This window comes from Mustelus asterias, chromosome 2 (assembly GCF_964213995.1).
Source record: "Mustelus asterias chromosome 2, sMusAst1.hap1.1, whole genome shotgun sequence".
Lineage (NCBI taxonomy): Eukaryota > Metazoa > Chordata > Chondrichthyes > Carcharhiniformes > Triakidae > Mustelus > Mustelus asterias.
In genome coordinates, this window is record NC_135802.1 from 63024038 (window position 1) to 63044755 (window position 20718).

A 20718-nucleotide genomic window follows, 5' to 3' on the forward strand; every position below is an offset into this window, starting at 1 on the left:
GGGAACTGGGGAATGTTTGCATTTCAATGGATTTAGATGTTTTTGTACATGAATCTTTGGAAGTAAATGGGCAGATGTATCAAGCAACTGGAAAAGCAATTGGTGCATTAACCATCATTACAAAGGGATTGGAGCAAGAGTAAAAAAACTTCCTGAATTTGCACAGAAACTTAGTTAAACTACACTTCGAGTACTTTGTACAGTTTGGTCCCTCCTTTCCTAAAGGGAATTCAGGATTGTTCCTGGAATGAGGGGTTTCTCTAATGAAGAAAGATTGAGTCGACTAGGCCTATATTCCCCAAAATTTATAAGAATGAGAGGTGATTACATTGAAACATATAGCATTTCTAAGGGTTTGACAGAGTAGATGATGTTTTCATTAGTTAAGGAATCTAGACGAGACCATAGGGTCACAGTCTGAGACTATGGGGTGGGATTTTCGAGCTACGTTTGCCCCAAAACTGGAAAATCTCGCCTGAGGTCAATGGACCTTTGCATGGTCCGCCCCTCATCAGCTATAATTGGCAGGCAGAACGGGAAAGTTTGTCCCATGATGTTGGCCATTTAGGACTGAGACGAGGAGAAATGTTTTGACTCAAAGGGCTGTGAAGTGAAATTTTTTCTGCCAGGGTATTGTGCATGTTCAATTGTTCAGTATATTTAAGAAAGACATTGGAAGATTTTGGGTGCTAAGGGATTCTAGGAATATGGGGATAGTGTGGGAAGGCGGAGTTGAGGTAAATGATTTGAGTGAATGGCAGAGCTGGCTTGAAGGGTTGGATGGTCTATACCTGCAGCTGTTTATGTTATTGTGATGATTGGGGGGGGCGATTCTCCCATCCCGCTGCACCAATCTCGGCGCTTACAGATCGGCACATGCGCAATGGCCCACTCAGCGCTATGTTGCCAGTCTCTCCAGCGGGAATAGGTCCTGCCCACTGATTTTTTACGTGATTTATGCTAGTGTACTCAGCAGCGCACAGTGTGTGGGAGATTCTTTTCTAAACGGCCACTGAAAAAAAACAGCGTGATTTACTCCAGTTTTCATGTGATTCGACACTTAGAATTCTTTTGGGAGAATCGCCCTAATAATATTTTCACACCTTACTTTCTATTCAAAAGGAAGCGGGCTCAAAACCAAAGACTACGAAGCATCATCTCAAGACTAAATTTGTTGGTTAGGTTCGGCAACATTTTTTTTCACTTTCAATTTCAGATGTTCTTATTTTTTCAATTTCCTTTTAAACAAATGATAAGCAAGTCTTCAGATTGAGGTTTGGTGCCTGAAGCAGCCTTTGTCAAGGCTTTTTGATAAACCGCCTTTTGCAGTAGCCTCACTATTGCTATGACAGCAAATTATGAGGCTCTATCTGGTGACATATCCTGAAAAGTGTGTATTAATGTGCTAGAACACTGGTTTTGACTAAATTACGTACTATAGTCATACTGTCTACTGGTACTCACTGCTAAGGATCATCCATGATGAATGATCATTTAGCTGAGGATTGGAGGGTTTTTGGCACCCATAGAGCTGTACTCAGAATGAGTCAACACTTTACGAGAGGAGGAGGACAGAAACTTGAGCAAAAGAAGATTTTTCTTTAAATGTAACTTTTATTAACTTCCGTTCAAAGAATAAAAATTCTGTGTTGAATAGAAAATTATCTACTTTTCACGACTGTTTTTCATACAGAACTCAAGCAGTGAACCAATGACCTATCAGTAAAACCATTGTCCAAAGTAGAACTAAGTCATCCAAACTGAAAGTCCCAGGTTCAATTCCTGGACTGTTTTCAGTCAGACAGTCTCAGCTAGTGCAACTGTTGGGATGCAGTCTTAGCTGCCCGAGGTTTGGGAAGGGGAAGAAAACTCAGCAAGACTGGGTTCCTGATTGTTATCCAGTAACCGTTTCAGAAATCTGGGGTAGAAGAGGATCAAACTTGATGTGAAGTGCGTGATCAAATAGTCTACTGGTACTAACTGCCTCAGTTAACACATGAGGAATGGTCATTTAAGTCTAGGAGCTCTTAACTATCATGGAAATCTTTCCCAGCAAAAAAGGAGAAAACAAACAGCTTTCATAAATACCAGAAATGAAACTATACGCTTCTCAAATCTGAGGATTTTTTCACTGATTCAACAGCAAAATTGTATCATGTGATTCAAAATCCAGTAAATTTAGTAACATTGATATTTTTTTCATTTTAAATTAGTATTCTGTTTGAGCATGCTTGTGGATCAAATAACTTTCATGAATAGCATATTTCCTATATTCAGTTAAGCTTCCAAGTTGTAAATTATTTCTAAGTACTATGCGGCAAACTGCAGTACATAAATGAACAGAAGCTTCAGCACGGTCCTGACAGTGCCCTTCAGGCAATTTTCAAAAGGAACCAAGTTTAAAGAGAAGACCCTTCAATTTGCATACATTTCAAATTTGACACACATTTTACCCAGGCTATACAACGAAGGTTTGAAAATGTATTTTCTATGTCACATTTGTCTTTTGGCTGGCAGGCATGGAGAGCTATTAAGGAAGTGGTAAAAATGCACTCAAAGACTTTTGGCTCTTTGCTAGCTTGTCCCGTTAAGGTGGTGAGAAGCTCTGTCTACAGACCAAGATGATCTCAGACAAAGAGTGCACTCACACATAATAGGAGCAAATGCTGATGGATATTTTCTATCCAGCCTGAGAATTACCAGTAAAAGGTTTGTTAAGCAAGTTCATTACGGAGCCCTGTATCAGGGGCTAACAGGGAATGAACAGAAACAAAATCCAAATTAATGTTATAACAAATCTCAAAAGTTAGTACACTAAAGCAAAGTGAGTTATAACATCCCATTTTAAAATGCACTTAAATGTCCTATTTCATATCATCTCGAATAAAAATCTACTATGATATAGTCAATAATTACAGCAATACCTGTACGCACTTACAGAAGGCAGGGTCAGAGGGTTTTCAAACATTACATGTTACACAATGTAAGTGACACTAACATGGTTTGGTGTCACAGTATCCGATTTTGTTTGCCAACACTCCAGCGATGCACCTTGTGGCATTTTATTATATTATAGGCAATACAGAAATGTTGTTGTTAATTGTATAATAGCTTCATAAAATTTCAAATCTAAGTATCAAAACAAGATTGCATCTACAAGATATTCTGGCAACCTTGTGCCATTCTGAATGTCATTGCTTTATTTCACTTGCCTTTCTTTTATATTTTAAAAACAAAGGTGCATAACATCCATTTTTTCACCCTTATGCAGAAGGCTAATACGTAATTTAAGAAAATGTAAAGTTCAACCTCTGATTCCTCAAACCATGTGTGCCTGTCCTCTGTTAACCATGTCCTTCAAGGTGAATTCTAATACTGTCTTTAAACATTATTTTAATTAATTTTTCAACAAGTAATTATAAGCTTGCAAGCCTATAATTAAACAGCTCTCTTATAAGTGCAAATTACATTTGCTACATTCCAAAGCTCATTGAAATCTGACCCAAGTTCTGTGCATAAGACCGTCGCTGAAACAGCCAGTCTGTTCTACTGATATTCAAAGTCAGAACTTCTGAAGTATTACATAGGATTGCACAGCTTACCACAGAGTCAACACAGACCAACTCTGACCCACATTAGCCTTCAATTACCTATCATCACTAGCTCAAAGAAGCAGAGGTGGAACCTATGCAAAGCCAATTGGGAGAAACACCATGAGGCATTGGAATAAGCGAGGTGATTTTCTGGCTCTTCCCACCATCAGCATCTTCTGGTCCTGCTGATGGCACATCCCTGCTGCAGGTCTCTCAGCGATGTGGGGTGGATTCAGTGGGAAATCCCACTGACAGCGGCCGGACCAGAAGATCCTGCTGCCGGCTAATGGTAGGCCACCTCCTGCCACCAAGAAATATGTCACAGGGGAGGGCCTGAGAATTCCGCCCAAGGTGTGTGGTGTTGATACCGCCCTGCTGTGTCCCATAGAGCAGGCATATAGCCACTTCTCCAAAATCTTCTACAAAACCTCCACCAAATCCATCCCAGGGGATATTGTCCAGTGTACACCCTCTGCTTCAAAGAGGAATGTGCTTCTCTCCTTCAACACTGAGAGGAAACTGGTGACACAGATGTAGCTGATCATTTGATGGAATCCTTGGACACTGCCTACTGAACTAGATAGAAAGAAACACCCAGAAACTTGAACTTCACCCATTCCGGCCAGAAACGCTGGAGGCTCCTATGTCACCTTGGAGCAGCTCAGCAATCACTAACACCAAGCTGACCATCTATAAAGGCCAACAAAGTGGCACCCCATCTCCTCCATATGGGAAAGAAGCCCCAGAGAAAGAAGTGGAAAAACAAATAAAGGTTGGGTGGAGAGGCTTTTGAAGGCTTTACAATTTTAGATCATTCCTTGAACCTTCACTGCAGTGGAGTTGACAATGTGCTACAAAAAATCAGGCCAGCACTACTGCCGGCTATGACAACATTCTTCCCGAGATCCTTAAACACCTGGGTCTACGTGCCCATTGTTGGTTGGCTCAATTCCTCAGAAAGGTTATCTGCGAAAGAAGACTGCCTAAACCCTGGTGCATGTCCAAAGTCATCAGCCTCCCAGAACCAAGTAAAGACTCTAACTTACCTTCAATGTGTCTGTTCCATGTGTGCTGCAAGGTCTTAGAGCATCCCATCTTACAGCAGAGCGAGTCAGAGGTGGAGGAAATCTTGAAAGTTGAACAAGCTGGCTTTCACAAAGGGTGAAGCACATGCGACCAGGTCCTTGGCCTAACCACCTTCACTGAAAATAGTTTTGAAGATAACCTCAGAACAGGTGCTATCTTTCTTGATCTCACTGCAGCACGCAACACGGTGTGGCACACTGGTCTCCTTGTCAAAATCTCAGGAATCCTCCCTCTATAGGTCACTGATGCCATCGAGCTATTACTCTGAGGAGACGGTTCGGGGTGTATATGAGTGATGAGACAGGCACCTGGTGGAAACAGTCCTACAGGCTTTCCCAGGGATCTGTTCGAGCCCCAACCCTTTTCAATCTCTCTATCAACGATCTGCCTCCACCCTGTCTCAGAAATCCATCTATTCTAATGATATCTGTTGTGCTGCTCAGGTTCGGACATTTTCTAAACTAGAGACAGCACTGAACAACAATATTGCAAAGCTGGCTAGCTACTGTAATGATGTGGAGATGCCGACGTTGAACTGGGGTAAACACAGTAAGAAGTTTAACAACACCAGGTTAAAGTCCAACAGGTTTATTTGGTAGCAAAAGCCACACAAGCTTTCGGAGCTGCAAGCCCCTTCTTCAGGTGAGTGGGCCTCCCGAAGATACACAAGGCAAACACACCCGGCCGTCCCATCGTATCGGGCAATGGGACCCTGTGTGAGAACCTCTCCGGCTATGTCGAGGGCATCCTGAAACCCATTGTACAAAGAACCCCCAGCTTTTGTCGCGACACGACGGACTTCCTACAGAAACTCGGCACACATGGAGCAGTTGAACCAGGAGCGCTCCTCGTCACAATGGATGTCTCGGCACTCTACACCAGCATCCCCCATGACGATGGCATTGCTGCAACGGCCTCAGTGCTCAGCGCCAACAACTGCCAGTTTCCAGATGCAATTTTACATCTCATCCGCTTCATCCTGGACCACAATATCTTCACCTTCAACAACCAGTTCTTCATCCCGACACACGGAACAGCCATGGGGACCAAATTCGCACCTCAATATGCCAACATCTTCATGCACAGGTTCGAACAAGACTTCTTCACCGCACGGGACCTTCAACCGATGCTATACACTAGATACATTGATGACATTTTCTTCCTTTGGACTCATGGTGAACAATCACTGAAACAACTCTATGATGACATCAACAAGTTCCATCCCACCATCAGACTCACCATAGACTACTCTCCGGAATCGGTTGCATTCTTGGACACACGCATCTCCATTAAGGACGGTCACCTCAGCACCTCACTGTACCGCAAGCCCACGGATAACCTCACGATGCTCCACTTCTCCAGCTTCCACCCTAAACACGTAAAAGAAGCCATCCCCTATGGACAAGCCCTCCGTATACACAGGATCTGCTCAGGTGAGCAGGATCGCAACAGACACCTCCAGACGCTGAAAGGGCGGCACGGTAGCACAGTGGTTAGCACTGCTGCTTCACAGCTCCAGGGTCCCGGGTTCGATTCCCGGCTCGGGTCACTGTCTGTGTGGAGTTTGCACATTCTCCTCGTGTTTGCGTGGGTTTCCTCCGGGTGCTCCGGTTTCCTCCCACAGTCCAAAGATGTGCGGGTTAGGTTGATTGGCCAGGTTAAAATTGCCCCTGAGATGCATAGGTTAGAGGGATTAGCGGGTAAATATGTGGGAGTAGGGCCTGGGTGGGATTGTGGTCGGTGCAGACTCGATGGGCCGAATGGCCTCCTTCTGCACTGTAGGGTTTCTATGATTTCTATGATAAGAACAGGATATAGAACATAGAACATAGAACATAGAACATTACAGCGCAGAACAGGCCCTTCGGCCCACGATGTTGCACCGACCAGTTAAAAAAAAAAAAAAAAAACTGTGACCCTCCAACCTAAACCAATTTCTTTTCGTCCATGAACCTATCTACGGATCTCTTAAACGCCCCCAAACTAGGCGCATTTACTGCTGATGCTGGCAGGGCATTCCAATCCCTCACCACCCTCTGGGTAAAGAACCTACCCCTGACATCGGTTCTATAACTACCCCCCCTCAATTTAAAGCCATGCCCCCTCGTGCTGGATTTCTCCATCAGAGGAAAAAGGCTATCACTATCCACCCTATCTAAACCTCTAATCATCTTATATGTTTCAATAAGATCCCCTCTTAGCCGCCGCCTTTCCAGCGAAAACAATCCCAAATCCCTCAGCCTCTCCTCATAGGATCTCCCCTCCATACCAGGCAACATCCTGGTAAACCTCCTCTGCACCCTCTCCAAAGCCTCCACATCCTTCCTGTAATGTGGGGACCAGAACTGCACACAGTACTCCAAGTGCGGCCGCACCAGAGTTGTGTACAGTTGCAACATAACGCTACGACTCCTAAATTCAATCCCCCTACCAATAAACGCCAAGACACCATATGCCTTCTTAACAACCTTATCTACTTGATTCCCAACTTTCAGGGATCTATGCACACATATACCTAGATCCCTCTGCTCCTCCACACTATTCAAAGTCCTCCCGTTAGCCCTATACTCAACACATCTGTTATTCCTACCAAAGTGAATTACCTCACACTTCTCCGCATTAAACTCCATCCGCCACCTCTCGGCCCAACTTTGCAACCTGTCTAAGTCTTCCTGCAAACTACGACACCCTTCCTCACTGTCTACCACACCACCGACTTTGGTGTCATCAGCAAATTTGCTAATCCACCCAACTATACCCTCATCCAGATCATTAATAAATATTACAAACAGCAGTGGCCCCAAAACAGATCCCTGAGGTACACCACTTGTAACCGCACTCCATGATGAATATTTACTATCAACCACCACCCTCTGTTTCCTATCCGCTAGCCAATTCCTGATCCAATTTCCTAGATCACCCCCAATCCCATACATCTGCATTTTCTGCAGAAGCCTACCATGGTGAACCTTATCAAACGCCTTACTAAAATCCATATATACCACGTCCACTGCCCTGCCCCCATCCACCTCCTTGGTCACTTTCTCAAAAAACTCAATAAGGTTAGTAAGGCACGACCTACCTGCCACAAAACCATGCTGACTATCACCTATCAATTCATTACTCTCCAAATAACTATAAATCCTATCCCTTATAATTTTTTCCAACATCTTGCCGACAACAGAAGTGAGACTCACCGGTCTATAATTCCCGGGGAAGTCTCTGTTCCCCTTCTTAAACAATGGGACAACATTCGCTAACCTCCAATCTTCTGGTACTATACCAGAGGCCAACGACGACCTGAAGATCAGAGCCAGAGGCTCTGCAATCACTTCTCTTGCCTCCCAGAGAATCCTTGGATAAATCCCATCCGGACCAGGGGATTTATCTATTTTCAGACCCTCCAGAATATCCTGCACATCCTCCTTATCAACTGTAATACTGTCTATTCTACTCCCTTGCAACCCAGTGTCCTCCTCAGCTATATTCATGTCCCCTTGCGTGAACACCGAAGAGAAATATTGGTTCAATGCTTCACCAATCTCCTCCGGTTCCACACATAATGGCGCTCGACTCATTGATCAACAGTTCCAACGCGCCACAGCGAAAAACCGCACCGACCTCCTCAGAAGACAAACACGGGACACAGTGGACAGAGTACCCTTCGTTGTCCAGTACTTCCCCAGAGCGGAGAAGCTACGGCATCTCCTCCGGAGCCTTCAACATGTCATTGATGAAGACGAACATCTCGCCAAGGCCATCCCCACACCCCCACTTCTTGCCTTCAATCAACCGCACAACCTCAAACAGACCATTGTCCGCAGCAAACTACACAGCCTTCAGGAGAACAGTGACCAAGACACCACACAACCCTGCCACAGCAACCTCTGCAAGACGTGCCGGATCATCGACACAGATGCCATCATCTCACGTGAGAACACCATCCACCAGGTACACGGTACATACTCTTGCAACTCGGCCAACGTTGTCTACCTGATACGCTGCAAGAAAGGATGTCCCGAGGCATGGTACATTGGGGAAACTATGCAGACGCTGCGACAATGGATGAATGAACACCGCTCGACAATCACCAGGCAAGACTGTTCTCTTCCTGTTGGGGAGCACTTCAGCGGTCACGGGCATTCGGCCTCTGATATTCGGGTAAGCGTTCTCCAAGACGGCCTTCGTGACACACGACGGCGCAGAGTCGCTGAGCAGAAACTGATAGCCAAGTTCCGCACACATGAGGACGGCCTCAACCGGGATATTGGGTTCATGTCACACTATTTGTAACCCCCACAGAGTTTCACTGGCTGTCTTGTCTGGAGACAATACACATCTTTTTAGCCTGTCTTGATGCTCTCTCCACTCACGTTGTTTTGTTTCTTAAAGATTAGTTGTAAGTATTCGCATTCCAACCATTATTCATGTAAATTGAGTTTGTGTCTTTATATGCTCTGTTTGTGAACAGAATTCCCACTCACCTGAAGAAGGGGCTTGCAGCTCCGAAAGCTTGTGTGGCTTTTGCTACCAAATAAACCTGTTGGACTTTAACCTGGTGTTGTTAAACTTCTTACTGTAGCTACTGTAAGACATGGCCCCAGTAGCACAGAACAGTCTCAAGTATATTCCACCTCCACAATTCCAGCACCAAGAGGAAACCCAATATCTCCTTGAATGACAAGAGATTGAATTGCAAACAACATCCCATTTATCTTGGTGTTATTCGTGACTGCACAGTGACATGCAAAAAACGTCTGAGCAGAACGGCAACAAAGATCAAAACATGAAACAACCTCCTCAGCAAACTTGCTACAGAGTACTGTGCACCAGTATGGTACATCACGTCCCATACCAGTCTTGTAGGCACAGCAATGCATATCATCTCGGGTACCCTTAGATCAACTCAACTCCCCTGGCTCCCAGACCTGAGCAACATGCCGCCTCTCACATTCAGAGGGATATTGCAACAAGAAAGTTGCTGGAGAAGGTTAACATCAGTCCAAGCCTGCCACTACACAAGGGCCTTACTAATCCCATGTGCCTCCCAATACACCAGCTTGTATGGCTAGACCACCATGCTACGGAATAATGGCAGAGATCTTATGGTAGCAGCAATGGAATCAACATGCCGCTCATTACAGATCCCACAACCCACCCACCGCACTCAATCTGCCACACCAACATTGGCCGCTCCTCAACCATTTCCACACTGGCCAAGGCATTTGTGCAGCAAATTGGAACCCAGACTGCAGCTGTGGTGCACCCCAATCAATGACTCACGCCATTGAAGATAGTCCCCTGACAAAATTCAGTAGAGGGTTCAGAGAGCTCCTTCTGGCCACTTCAGAGCTCCATTTGACCACTTCAGATTACTGCACATGCGAATAATACTGGTTATACACACAGAAACAGGCCATTCAGTCCAACCAATCCATGCCAGTATTTATGTTCCATTCGAACCTCCTCCCATCTTTTTTAATCTAGACCTATCATTATAACCATCTAAACCTTCTCTCCCCATGTGGTTGATTAGTTTCCCCTCAGGATACCATATCACTTCAATCACTCCCTGAAGTAGCAAGTTTCACATTCTTACCAATTTTTGAGTCAAACAGCTTCTTCTGAATTCCCCATTGGATTTCTTGGTGACTATCTTAACTTGAAGACCTCAAGACTATCAACATCCTGGGAGATACTATTGACCAGAAACTGAACTGGATCAGCAATATAAATACTGTGGCAACAAGAGCAGGTCAGAGATTGGGAATCCTGCGGTGAGTAACTCACCTCCTGACTCCTCAATGCCTGTCAACCATCTATTTATAGACACGTCAGGAATACTTTCCACTTTCCTGGATGAGTGTAGCTCTAGTAACACTCAAAAAGCTCAACACCACCCAGGACAAAGTGACCCACTTGACTGGCACTCCATTAACTACCTTGAGCATTCACTCCCTCAACCACTAGTGCACAGGAGCAAAAGTGTGTAACATCTATGCGATGCACTGCTCCTTTAACTGTACCTTTCAAACCCATAACTTATACCACCTAGAAGAACAAGGGCAGCAGATGCACGGGAACACCACCAACTAGATGTTTCTTCCCAAGCCGCATATCATCCTAATTCGGAATTGTATCATTGTTCTTGCACCATCAATAGGTCAAAATTCTCATACTCTCTCCCTAATAACATCGTGAGTGTTTCTACACCACATTGACTCCATGAAGACCACCACCTTCTCAAGGCCAATTAATGATGGACAACAAGTGCTGGCCTTGCCAATGACCCCCACATCTCGCAAAAGAATAAAATGAGAGAAAACATTCTGTCTTCACGCATTCTATCAAAACTTCTCAAAAATGTTAAAGAATTTCGTGATGTCAGCCTTCAACCTTCTTTCAAGAAGAAATGACAGTCAGCCTGTCAATTCTTTCCTGGTAAGCATACCCACACATTTCTGGTATCATCCTTTTAAATCTACTCTGCAGCCTCTCGAGTGACTCTACACAGCTGCAAAGAAAATAGTCTGAAAATTAATGCCTGATGACAAAGAAGTCTGAACATTTTTTGTAACAAGGAATCACATAACTTTAACACTTCAGATGATCTACAGCGAAATGCAAATGCTTCTAAGCCAACTTCAAATGAGTAGAATTATTGGACTTCAAATCGGTAGAAACGTTAGTTTTCTCTTTGTTTACCGTCTATTACTATCAAGATTGTGGATCAATGCATTTGTAGAAATTCATCAAAGTCACCTCAACATTTCAGCAGCTAATGAAGCTGCTGAAATGCAGCTAATACAGGATCCATACTAACAACAGAAAAAAAGGGGTGCGCAATACACAAGACTACATCTGATTCGGAATTATAATCTGGGAATTATACCCCAATTTGTGCAACTCTTTCATCAGTATCACCTCCATGTTCCTCTGTATATTGTTTGTTCCAATGTAGACAATGAGAACTGGATTTAGCTCCTACCTTTCCAAGTTGCTCTCCAGCCACTTCCTCGACACACCCTTTGAGATTCTCGTTCTTGGTTGCTCTGGATGTTATGCACCTCCTCCTATTGTAGAATCCTCTGCTGCTGCCACATTTATGTTTTGATCTTTCCCACGTACTGACCCCTCTTTCAAACAGCCTTCTAAGTCTTGATCGCCATTGTGGTTATCCTGTCTTTCTCCTTGAGTTTGAAGTTAGTGAGTATATCATACCTGTTGGACAGGATCAGTGTCCACAGGACCTCCTTCTTAACCTCTCCTAAATCCCTGCTAACAGGCTTCCTTCCAGTGATGCTCTCTCTTTCCTGAACCTGTGTTGCCCCTTGGATTATTTGACACTTTGTGGTGGACCTCAGTTGTGCCTTTGTCCTATATGGACCACCGTTGTGTGTTTGTCATACCTGGACACATCCCCTCCCGGTTCCGTTCCTCCCTTCGGCACCTAGTATAAAGATGGCAGTCTCCTCCCCCTTGTTCAGTCCAGGTTGGTTATTTGTTGGGATCTGCTCCTGATTCTGTTGTGAATAAAAGCCTACACTTGTATTGGCACACAAGTAGTCTTTTGCCTTATTGATAGCGCATCAATTTTATTCACAACAGCTGACCAACATGGAACAGCTTCTAAAACCCGACAAGTTAACATTAGACCCTCAAGAGGTCGGAGCCTCTGATAAATTTGACCATTGGCTGGACTGCTTCGAAGCATTCGTCGACGCCGCTACGGCCATCGACTCCGACGACTTTAAACTCCACGTGCTCCGCGCCCGGGTAAGCGAAGCTGTCTATGGTATCTTCCGGGACGCTGCTACATACGCAGACACTATAGAACTCCTAAAAGGGCAGTTTCGAAAGAGCCCTAACGTGGTCTACGCCAGACACCTCCTAATTACCCGCAAGCAGCAGCCAGGAGAATCGTGCGCCCAATTTCTGCGCGCCCTGCGGGTCCTAGCTCGAGCTTGCGACTGTATGGCTGTTACAGCAGCTCAGAACACGGAGGACCTGATCCACGACGCCTACGTTGCGGGCATTGTGTCTACATACATTCGGCAGCGTCTGCTTGAACAAGATGGCCTGGATCTCCGGAAAACAGCCACGATGGCTGAAACGCTAGTAGCGGCCTCTCACAACCTCGGGTCCGACCCCGCATCCCATTCTATCGACAGCTCCACCGCGACGGCTGTTCCGGCAGGGCCCAAATGTTACTTTTGTGGCCTATCCAAGCACCCTCGGCGTCGCTGCCCGGCGAAGGATGCGATCTGCTCCGGATGCGGTAAGCTAGGCCACTTTGTTAAAGTCTGCCGGGCGAAGCCGATTCCGAAGTCTTGTGGCGCCACGTGTGTTCCGCGGGCGCAGCCATCTTTAATGCAGGCGGCGGCTGCGTGCGAATTGCCATCTTTAATGCGGTCACCGGAAGTGCGGGAATCGCCATCTTTGATGCGGTCACCGGATGCGCGAGAATCGCCATCTTTGAGGCTGTCATCAAGATGCGCCGAGCAGGAAGCTTTATCTGTGATATCATCAGACGCGGACGAAGATAGATTCTTCTTTGATGCGACGGTGGCATCGATTTGCCTGGACCAGTCGCAGCCTCACCAACTCTCCAAGTCAATAATGGAGATCAAGGTAAATGACCATGCAGAAAACTGCCAGTTCGACTGCGGGAGCACAGAAAGTTTTATACACCCTCGCACAGTGCGTCAATATGCCCTTCCCGTGCGACCCTGGAGCCAGACTATCTCCATCGCCTCGAATTCCCACTCAGTGGAGGTCCTCGGGTGCTGTTTGGTGATGCTGACGGTACAGGGCACAGTCTATGAGCGTTTTCGGCTCCTCGTGCTGCTGCGACTCTGCACAGTTATACTACTGGGGTTAGATTTCCTCACCCATCATAGGAGCGTCACCCTGCAGTATGATGGCCCTTATTCCCCGCTCTCTGTCTGCAAGGCACCGTCACTGCAGCGCCCCCCGCGCACCACCTGCAGTCTCTCGACTCTCAAGATTACCCCCCCCCCTTTATTCGATAATCTCACCCCGGATTGCAGGCCTATAGCCACCAAAAGTAGGCGCTATAGTGCAGAAGACCGGGCCTTCATTCGGTCCGAAGTACAACGTTTGCTCAAGGAAGGGATTATCCAGGCCAGCACCAGCCCCTGGAGGGCGCAAGTCGTCGTAGTTAAATCGGGGGAGAAACACCGCATGGTGATTGACTATAGCCAGACCATAAACAGATATACGCAACTAGATGCGTACCCTCTTCCCCGCATCACGGACATAGTCAACCGCATTGCGCGCTATAGGGTTTTCTCTACGATCGATTTAAAATCGGCTTACCACCAGCTCCCTATCCGCTCGGAGGATCACCCATATACTGCCTTTGAGGCGGACGGTCGCCTCTACCAGTTCCTCCGAGTCCCCTTTGGTGTCACCAATGGGGTCTCAGTCTTCCAGCGGGCCATGGATCAAATGGTGGACCAGCACGGGCTACGGGCCACTTTCCCATATCTGGATAACGTCACCATCTGCGGCCATGACCTGCAGGATCATGATGCCAACCTACAAAAATTCCTCCGTACGGCCACTCTCCTGAACCTCACATATAATGAGGCAAAGTGTGTTTTTCGGACACGCCGCCTCGCCATCCTTGGGTACGTGATAGAAAATGGTGTCCTTGGTCCCGACCCAGCCCGTATGCGTCCCCTTATGCAGCTCCCCCTCCCTACTACCCTCAAAGCACTGAGAAGATGCCTGGGCTTCTTCTCTTACTATGCCCAGTGGGTTCCCCGTTACGCGGATAAAGCCTGTCCGCTTCTAAAATCGACCTCTTTTCCCCTGGCGGAGGAGGCCCGTCGGGCCTTCGACGACATCAAAGCGGACATCGCGAAGGCCGCGATGCACGCTGTGGATGAATCCATCCCATTCCAAGTGGAAAGTGATGCGTCTGACTTTGCGCTAGCCGCCACCCTTAACCAGAGGGGCCGTCCGGTGGCCTTCTTTCCCGGACCCTACAAGGCCCTGAGATTCGACACTCCTCGGTCGAGAAGGAGGCCCAGGCCATCGTGGAAGCCGTCCGGCACTGGTGCCATTATCTTGCGGGCCAACGGTTCACCTTAATTACGGACCAGCGGTCCATTGCTTTCCTGTTGAACACCAGGCAAAAGGGCAAGATTAAGAATGACAAGATCTTGCAGTGGAGGATTGAGCTCTCCACCTACAGATATAACATCATGTACCGGCCTGGGAAGCTCAATGAGCCCCCAGATGCCCTGTCCCGTGGATCATGTGCCAGCGCCCACTGGACCAGCTACAGTCCCTCCATAACGATCTCTGTCACCCGGGTGTCACCAGATTTTTTCACTTTGTCAAAGCCTGTAACCTGCCCTACTCCCTCGAGGAAGTCCGGACGATTACCAGGCAATGCAGGGTCTGCGCTGAGTGCAAACCGCAGTTCTACCGGCCAGGTAGGGCGCATCTTGTAAAGGCCACTCGCGCGTTCGAGTGCCTTAGCGTTGATTTTAAAGGCCCTCTCCCCTCCTCTAACCACAATGTTTATTTCCTGAATATCATTGATGAATACTCACGTTTCCCTTTTGCCTTCCCCTGCCTGGACATGACCACGGCTACAGTGATTTGGACCCTGAACACGCTCTTCACCCTGTTCGGCTTCCCATCCTATGTTCATAGCGACCGTGGGTCCTCTTTCATGAGTGACGAGCTGAGGCAGTACCTGCTCGCCAAAGACGTTGCCTCCAGCCGCACCACTAGCTATAACCCCATGGACAATGGTCAAGTAGAGCAGGAGAACGCAACCGTCTGGAAGGCTGTTCTATTAGCGCTACGGTCTAGGGGCCTTCCAGTCAGCCGTTGGCAAGACGTCCTCCCGGACGCATTACATTCAATTCGGTCATTCTTGTGTACAGCGACCAATACGACCCCTCACGAGCGGATGTTCTTGTTTCCCAGAAAGTCCTCTTCGGGTACTTCACTCCCAGATTGGCTGATGTCCCCGGGGCCCGTCCTGCTTCGGAAGCATGTCCGGACCCATAAGGCAGATCCCTTGGTCGAGGAGGTCCAATTGCTCCACGCTAATCCTCAATACGCTTATGTAGCGTACCCTGATGGGCGGGAGGATACGGTTTCTGTCCGTGACTTGACACCCGCGGGTGCCCCTGAGGCCACCACGTCCTTCCGCCCCACTGTTGCCGGTGTTGTCCACTCGGAGACAGCTACGCCCCTCTCCCCTTCAGTCCCAGTCTCCAATGTAGTGCGCCCAGAGCCTGTTGTGGCCCCCCACCCCCCAGCTCCGGTTCCCACTGTTCTCCATACGCCACCAGGGCCACAGCTCACTCCTCTCACCCCTATGTACAGCTCGCTTGAGTCGCCGGAGCCGTCGCCACGCAGTACCTGACGACTGGACGGGAGGACGGATTGGTCCGCTTCAAACCACCTGGCGCCTTCTCTCGACGCTCACTGTGTGGAGCCTGGGCCGACATCGCTCCCTGCTCGGACGACTGTGCGACCTGCACTACGACGATCGCGATGGCGGATCAAGCCACCGGTTCGTCTGGACTTGTGATGTTGTTTCTGCTTCACCCCGTGTTGTTTTTTTTTAAAGGAAGGGGTGAATGTGGTGGACCTCAGTTGTGCCTTTGTCCTATATGGACCACCGTTGTGTGTTTGTCATACCTGGGCACATCCCCTCCCGGTTCCGTTCCTCCCCTCGGCACCTAGTATAAAGGTGGCTGTCTCCTCCCCCTTGTTCAGTTCAGGTTGGTTATTTGTTGGGATGTGCTCCTGATTCTGTTGTGAATAAAAGCCTACACTTGTATTGGCACACAAGTAGTCTTTCGCCTTATTGATAGCGCATCACACTTAAAGTCACCTTCCATAACTTTGGTAAGTACCAATACATTGGCAACAGGTTGAAAGCATTCTTTTTTATAAATTACAAACATTGATGCAGCAGTGAGATAAAACAGTTATAGATTCCATGTTTTCACCAGGTCAGTGCTTCTAGTCCAAGATGTTGTCTCAGATATACTTCTCACAAGTGCAAATCTCACATTCAAGTTTTGTCAATTGTTTACAATCTTGGATATCAGCCAAATAATTTCCACTGAGGAGAAAATCTGCACCTTACCGTTGGTGTCACTGAAATTAGTCTCTTCAGAGATCAATCACCATCTGTTTTTTTCCTTTTCCCAATCTCTATATATTTTTCTGTGAATTATAAATTAACACACACATTTCATATTCTACTTTATAGTTCCAGATAATTATCTAGTTGGGTTTGAGATCTGCCATGTCCAGCGCAGTGTCCTGACGAGGTTTATTATCACATGAAGAAATGTTGGGAACACAGTCCAAGCAATAGAACCACTTTTGAAAACCTCGTGCATGTATTTGAGACTTTGCTACGGAGCTTGTGAATTTAAAACATTCCGCAAGGGAACCCCTAAATTTTAGCATTGTTTTGGGTTGTAAAAATCAATACTAAGAATTAACACTTACAGTCAATGGGGAATTTTCTTTTCCATTTTTCCATTAAGTGACTATAAGTGTTTTGAAAGCAACTCCTGCTTCCTGCTCATCCTCTCCTGACGCTCTGTCTAACATCAGCTATTCAATCGTTCTGATGCTATATTGGTTGGTTAATTGTTATTGAATCATATTTACGTGGTATAGGTTTCCTTTAAATAAACATGCTGTGGAATTCCAAGATCAGCAAGAGATCAGCGTGAGATCAGCGAGAGATCAGCGTGAGATCAGCGTGAGATCAGCGAGAGATCAGACCACTTCAAGGTATGTGTCGGAAGTGCAATTTACTGTGATGTACAACATTTGTCAATCAATCAACAATACTAGGGAGATGAATTCCTGGCAAAAATAATTTATTAAGAGATTTGTACCAATCAACTTCTTCGCAAGAACAATTTACTGCACTTGTCAAATACTTACAGGCTGCAGTAAGTAGGCCAGGGATGTCTCTTGAATGATGATAACTGGTAGCTTGGTTATCTTTGAGGCATGGAAGAGTGTCTCTACACTGGCCATGATCTGGTCTAAGCGTCCACCAAGCCCACCAAGTACAATAACATCATCGACCTAGCATAAAAATGACAGGACTTCCATTAATATTTCATCATCCTCTTGCAGAGACTCTAATTTCTGACACCAGAGTCAGTCGTTTATTGTTCTGAATGGTGCATGTTAGAAGCAATTAGATTCAAATCAGAACTTCTTTGTGATTTCAAAAGCCCTTACTTTAACCCACTGTGGAGGCCTTGATTGATTGATGTAATTCCATGATCTAACATTTTAAACGATAATAGTAGCAATGATTATTCCTTTGTGATAAATCAGTCTGGAGGATTCTGAAGCTTTGAACTTGGTAATGTGCTTTCCATTATGTGAAGAAATTGTCATGCCTCAGCAGAAATTCGATGAAACCATAATGCAACACACATAGTAAAACTCCCATTGACTAGCCATTTACATATATCTGTAATGGTATGATTATCGAACTGTCTATCTTCAGTTAGTAAAAGAGATTAATTCTGGTTCTGAAATACAGGACAAGCTGTCCTCAGTGCATGAACGGGAGAGGAATTTTCCAAAGTGCTTTTACCCTTATTGGATATGGGATTTTTCCTCTTTTTTTGCCTCCCCAGGAGATTACTTATCCTTGAGGGGCCCTATGGTCTACTCCTGCTCCCGTTTCTTACATTCTTATGACTTACAGTTCCCCCACCATATATAGTGGCGCATTGGTGTTAAGGTGATTTGCCTCCCAAAAATGGTGAATGGCAAAACCATCAGTGGCTCATAAAGACACTTAAGTATCTTGCCCAAAATTGTATCATAGCACATTTTCCCAATTCTACGGTACTCATGCAAGGATCACGAACAACCTAAAGTGGAATGTCAGGACAACAGAACTTGAGCCCGTACAATGAGTAAATGAATGTACTCCCATCACTCAGATACTGATCAGCACTTTCCTGATACCATCAGTGTCAATGTTTGAGTGCATTTTAGTACAGAGTCACACAGCTCCATCAAACCAGATGAACAGTTAGCAGTGCAAGCTGAAAGACATTTATTAAACATTTCAATTTGCCAGAAATCAGTGGAGCTTTAAAAATGGTAATTGGAGAAGATTATATAAGTAAAATAATTACACTTTTGCGAGGTGTGAAAACGTCTATTGAATTGCCCAAAATAGTCAAAGTGCTTAATATGTTGTAAGTACTGTTTTTGTAATTGATGTCTGCAATATTGTAAATTGGTCGGTATAGGTGGATGTCCACAATAAGCATGGACAGTGTGAGGACTGTACTAAAGAGGGCTCTGAGAAGGGAAGGTCTAGTTTAAAAACTATGGGCAGCGAGTTATGAAGTTAGAATCACGGGACTGAATTTATTTTCACTGGCGTACGGAAGATGGAACGGGACGCACAATGCAGTCTTCAACATTTTGATGTAACTAAACAATAAAAAGAAAGAAAAAGAATTGAGATTTGCATTTCTTTTAATATAGATGTAATCAATCTATTTAACTTGGACTGTGTATTTGAATTTAGGAACAAAAAGTATGAATTTGTAAAATTAGAAGGGATTCCCTCAAAAGGGCAGCACGGTGGCACAGTGGTTAGCACAGCTGCCTCACAGCACCAGGGATCCGAGTACGATTCCAGGTTTGGGTCACTATCTGCGCAGGATCTGCACGTTCTCCCTGTGTCTGCGTGGGTTTCCTCCGGGTGCTCTGGTTTCCTCGCACAGTCCAAAGATGTGTGGGTTAGGTGGATTGGCCATGCTAAATTGCTCCTTAGTGTCAGGGAGACTAACTGGGTAAATGCATGGGGTTATGAGGATAGGGCCTGGGTGGGATTATGTTCAGTGCAGACGCAATGGGCCAAATGGCCTCCTTCTGCACAGTAGGATTCTATGATTCTATAATTCTATTTCCTTCGCAGAGTTGTACTTAAATAGATTTGATCCTCGGCTGAAAGAGTTAATGCAATGTGAAGTAATGTCCTCAAACAAGAGATTGATGAATAATTGATTCAGAAGAGGAAAGAGAGGTTTCTTTGAGACAATGGTTTGGGTTGCGTTGGTCAACTCTGTGCTAAGCTTTCCCTGGTGTGGTTCAGGAGCCACATCCTGACATTGCAATGTCTGCCACATTTGCTGCAGAGGAGGGCAGTGGGCTGAGGAGGTGCATGATTCACTCGTCCCTGTTTTCTCCGGGCCCTCTTTTTGGCCAGCTTAGCTTTCAATTTCGCCTCACCAGCCAGGCTCCAGAGGTCACGTCCATCAGCGACTCTCTCCCAGATATCTGCGTCAATGTCTGTTATCTTCATATCTTGCTTGCAGGTGTCCTTATAGTGGAGATATGGACGTCCAGCTGCTTGTGAGCCAGTGGCCAGTTCATGATACAAAACGTCTTTGGGTGTGCATCATCCATCCAAAAAACATGGCCAAACCTGCACAAATGTTGTTCACCTAGCAAGGCGTGTTTGCTGATGGAATTAGCATGCTCTGTGATGGGTAACCATGACTTGCCAAGAGATGCCAAGTATATGTCTGAAACAGTGAAGGTGGAAATTGTTCAGCCTTTTCTCCTGCATATTTTGACCAAGTTTCACCACTGAAGAGGAATGAAGATGCAGGCATGGTAGACTCACAGTTCAGTGTTCTCAATCAGGTTGCTGCTGTTCCAATCCCTTACTCAGCTTCAACATTACAGTGAGAGTGTTCATTTCAGCATCGAGTGAAAGATTGCTAGTAATTGTGGAATCTAGATGTGTGGAGCTACCAACAACCCCCAGTGTCACATTGTCAATGCTTATTGATGCCAGTATGAAAATATGTGAAGAATGACACTTATCTTCCTGGTGCTGATAGTCAAACCAAACTCTTTACAGGTGTGAGGGAACCCGTCTATTTGCTGTGAAAGGTGTGCCTTGATATGGAATGCTAATGCAGCATCAACAGCAACTCTCTGATGAGGAGTTGCCACACTGTCTTCTTGG

General features: G+C 46.0%; 1 protein-coding gene across 6 annotated transcripts in view; it reads right to left on the minus strand.

The window, feature by feature from the left end:
• The window catches only part of tpk1 (thiamin pyrophosphokinase 1), a 381820-nt gene that overhangs the window by 153098 nt on the left and 208004 nt on the right, over positions 1-20718 (minus strand). For all 6 annotated transcript variants that reach the window (XM_078236390.1, XM_078236382.1, XM_078236417.1 and 3 more), the window contains one exon: positions 17643-17789. In XM_078236390.1, the coding sequence (XP_078092516.1) occupies positions 17643-17789 (147 nt within the window). The remainder of the gene's footprint in view (positions 1-17642; positions 17790-20718) is intronic.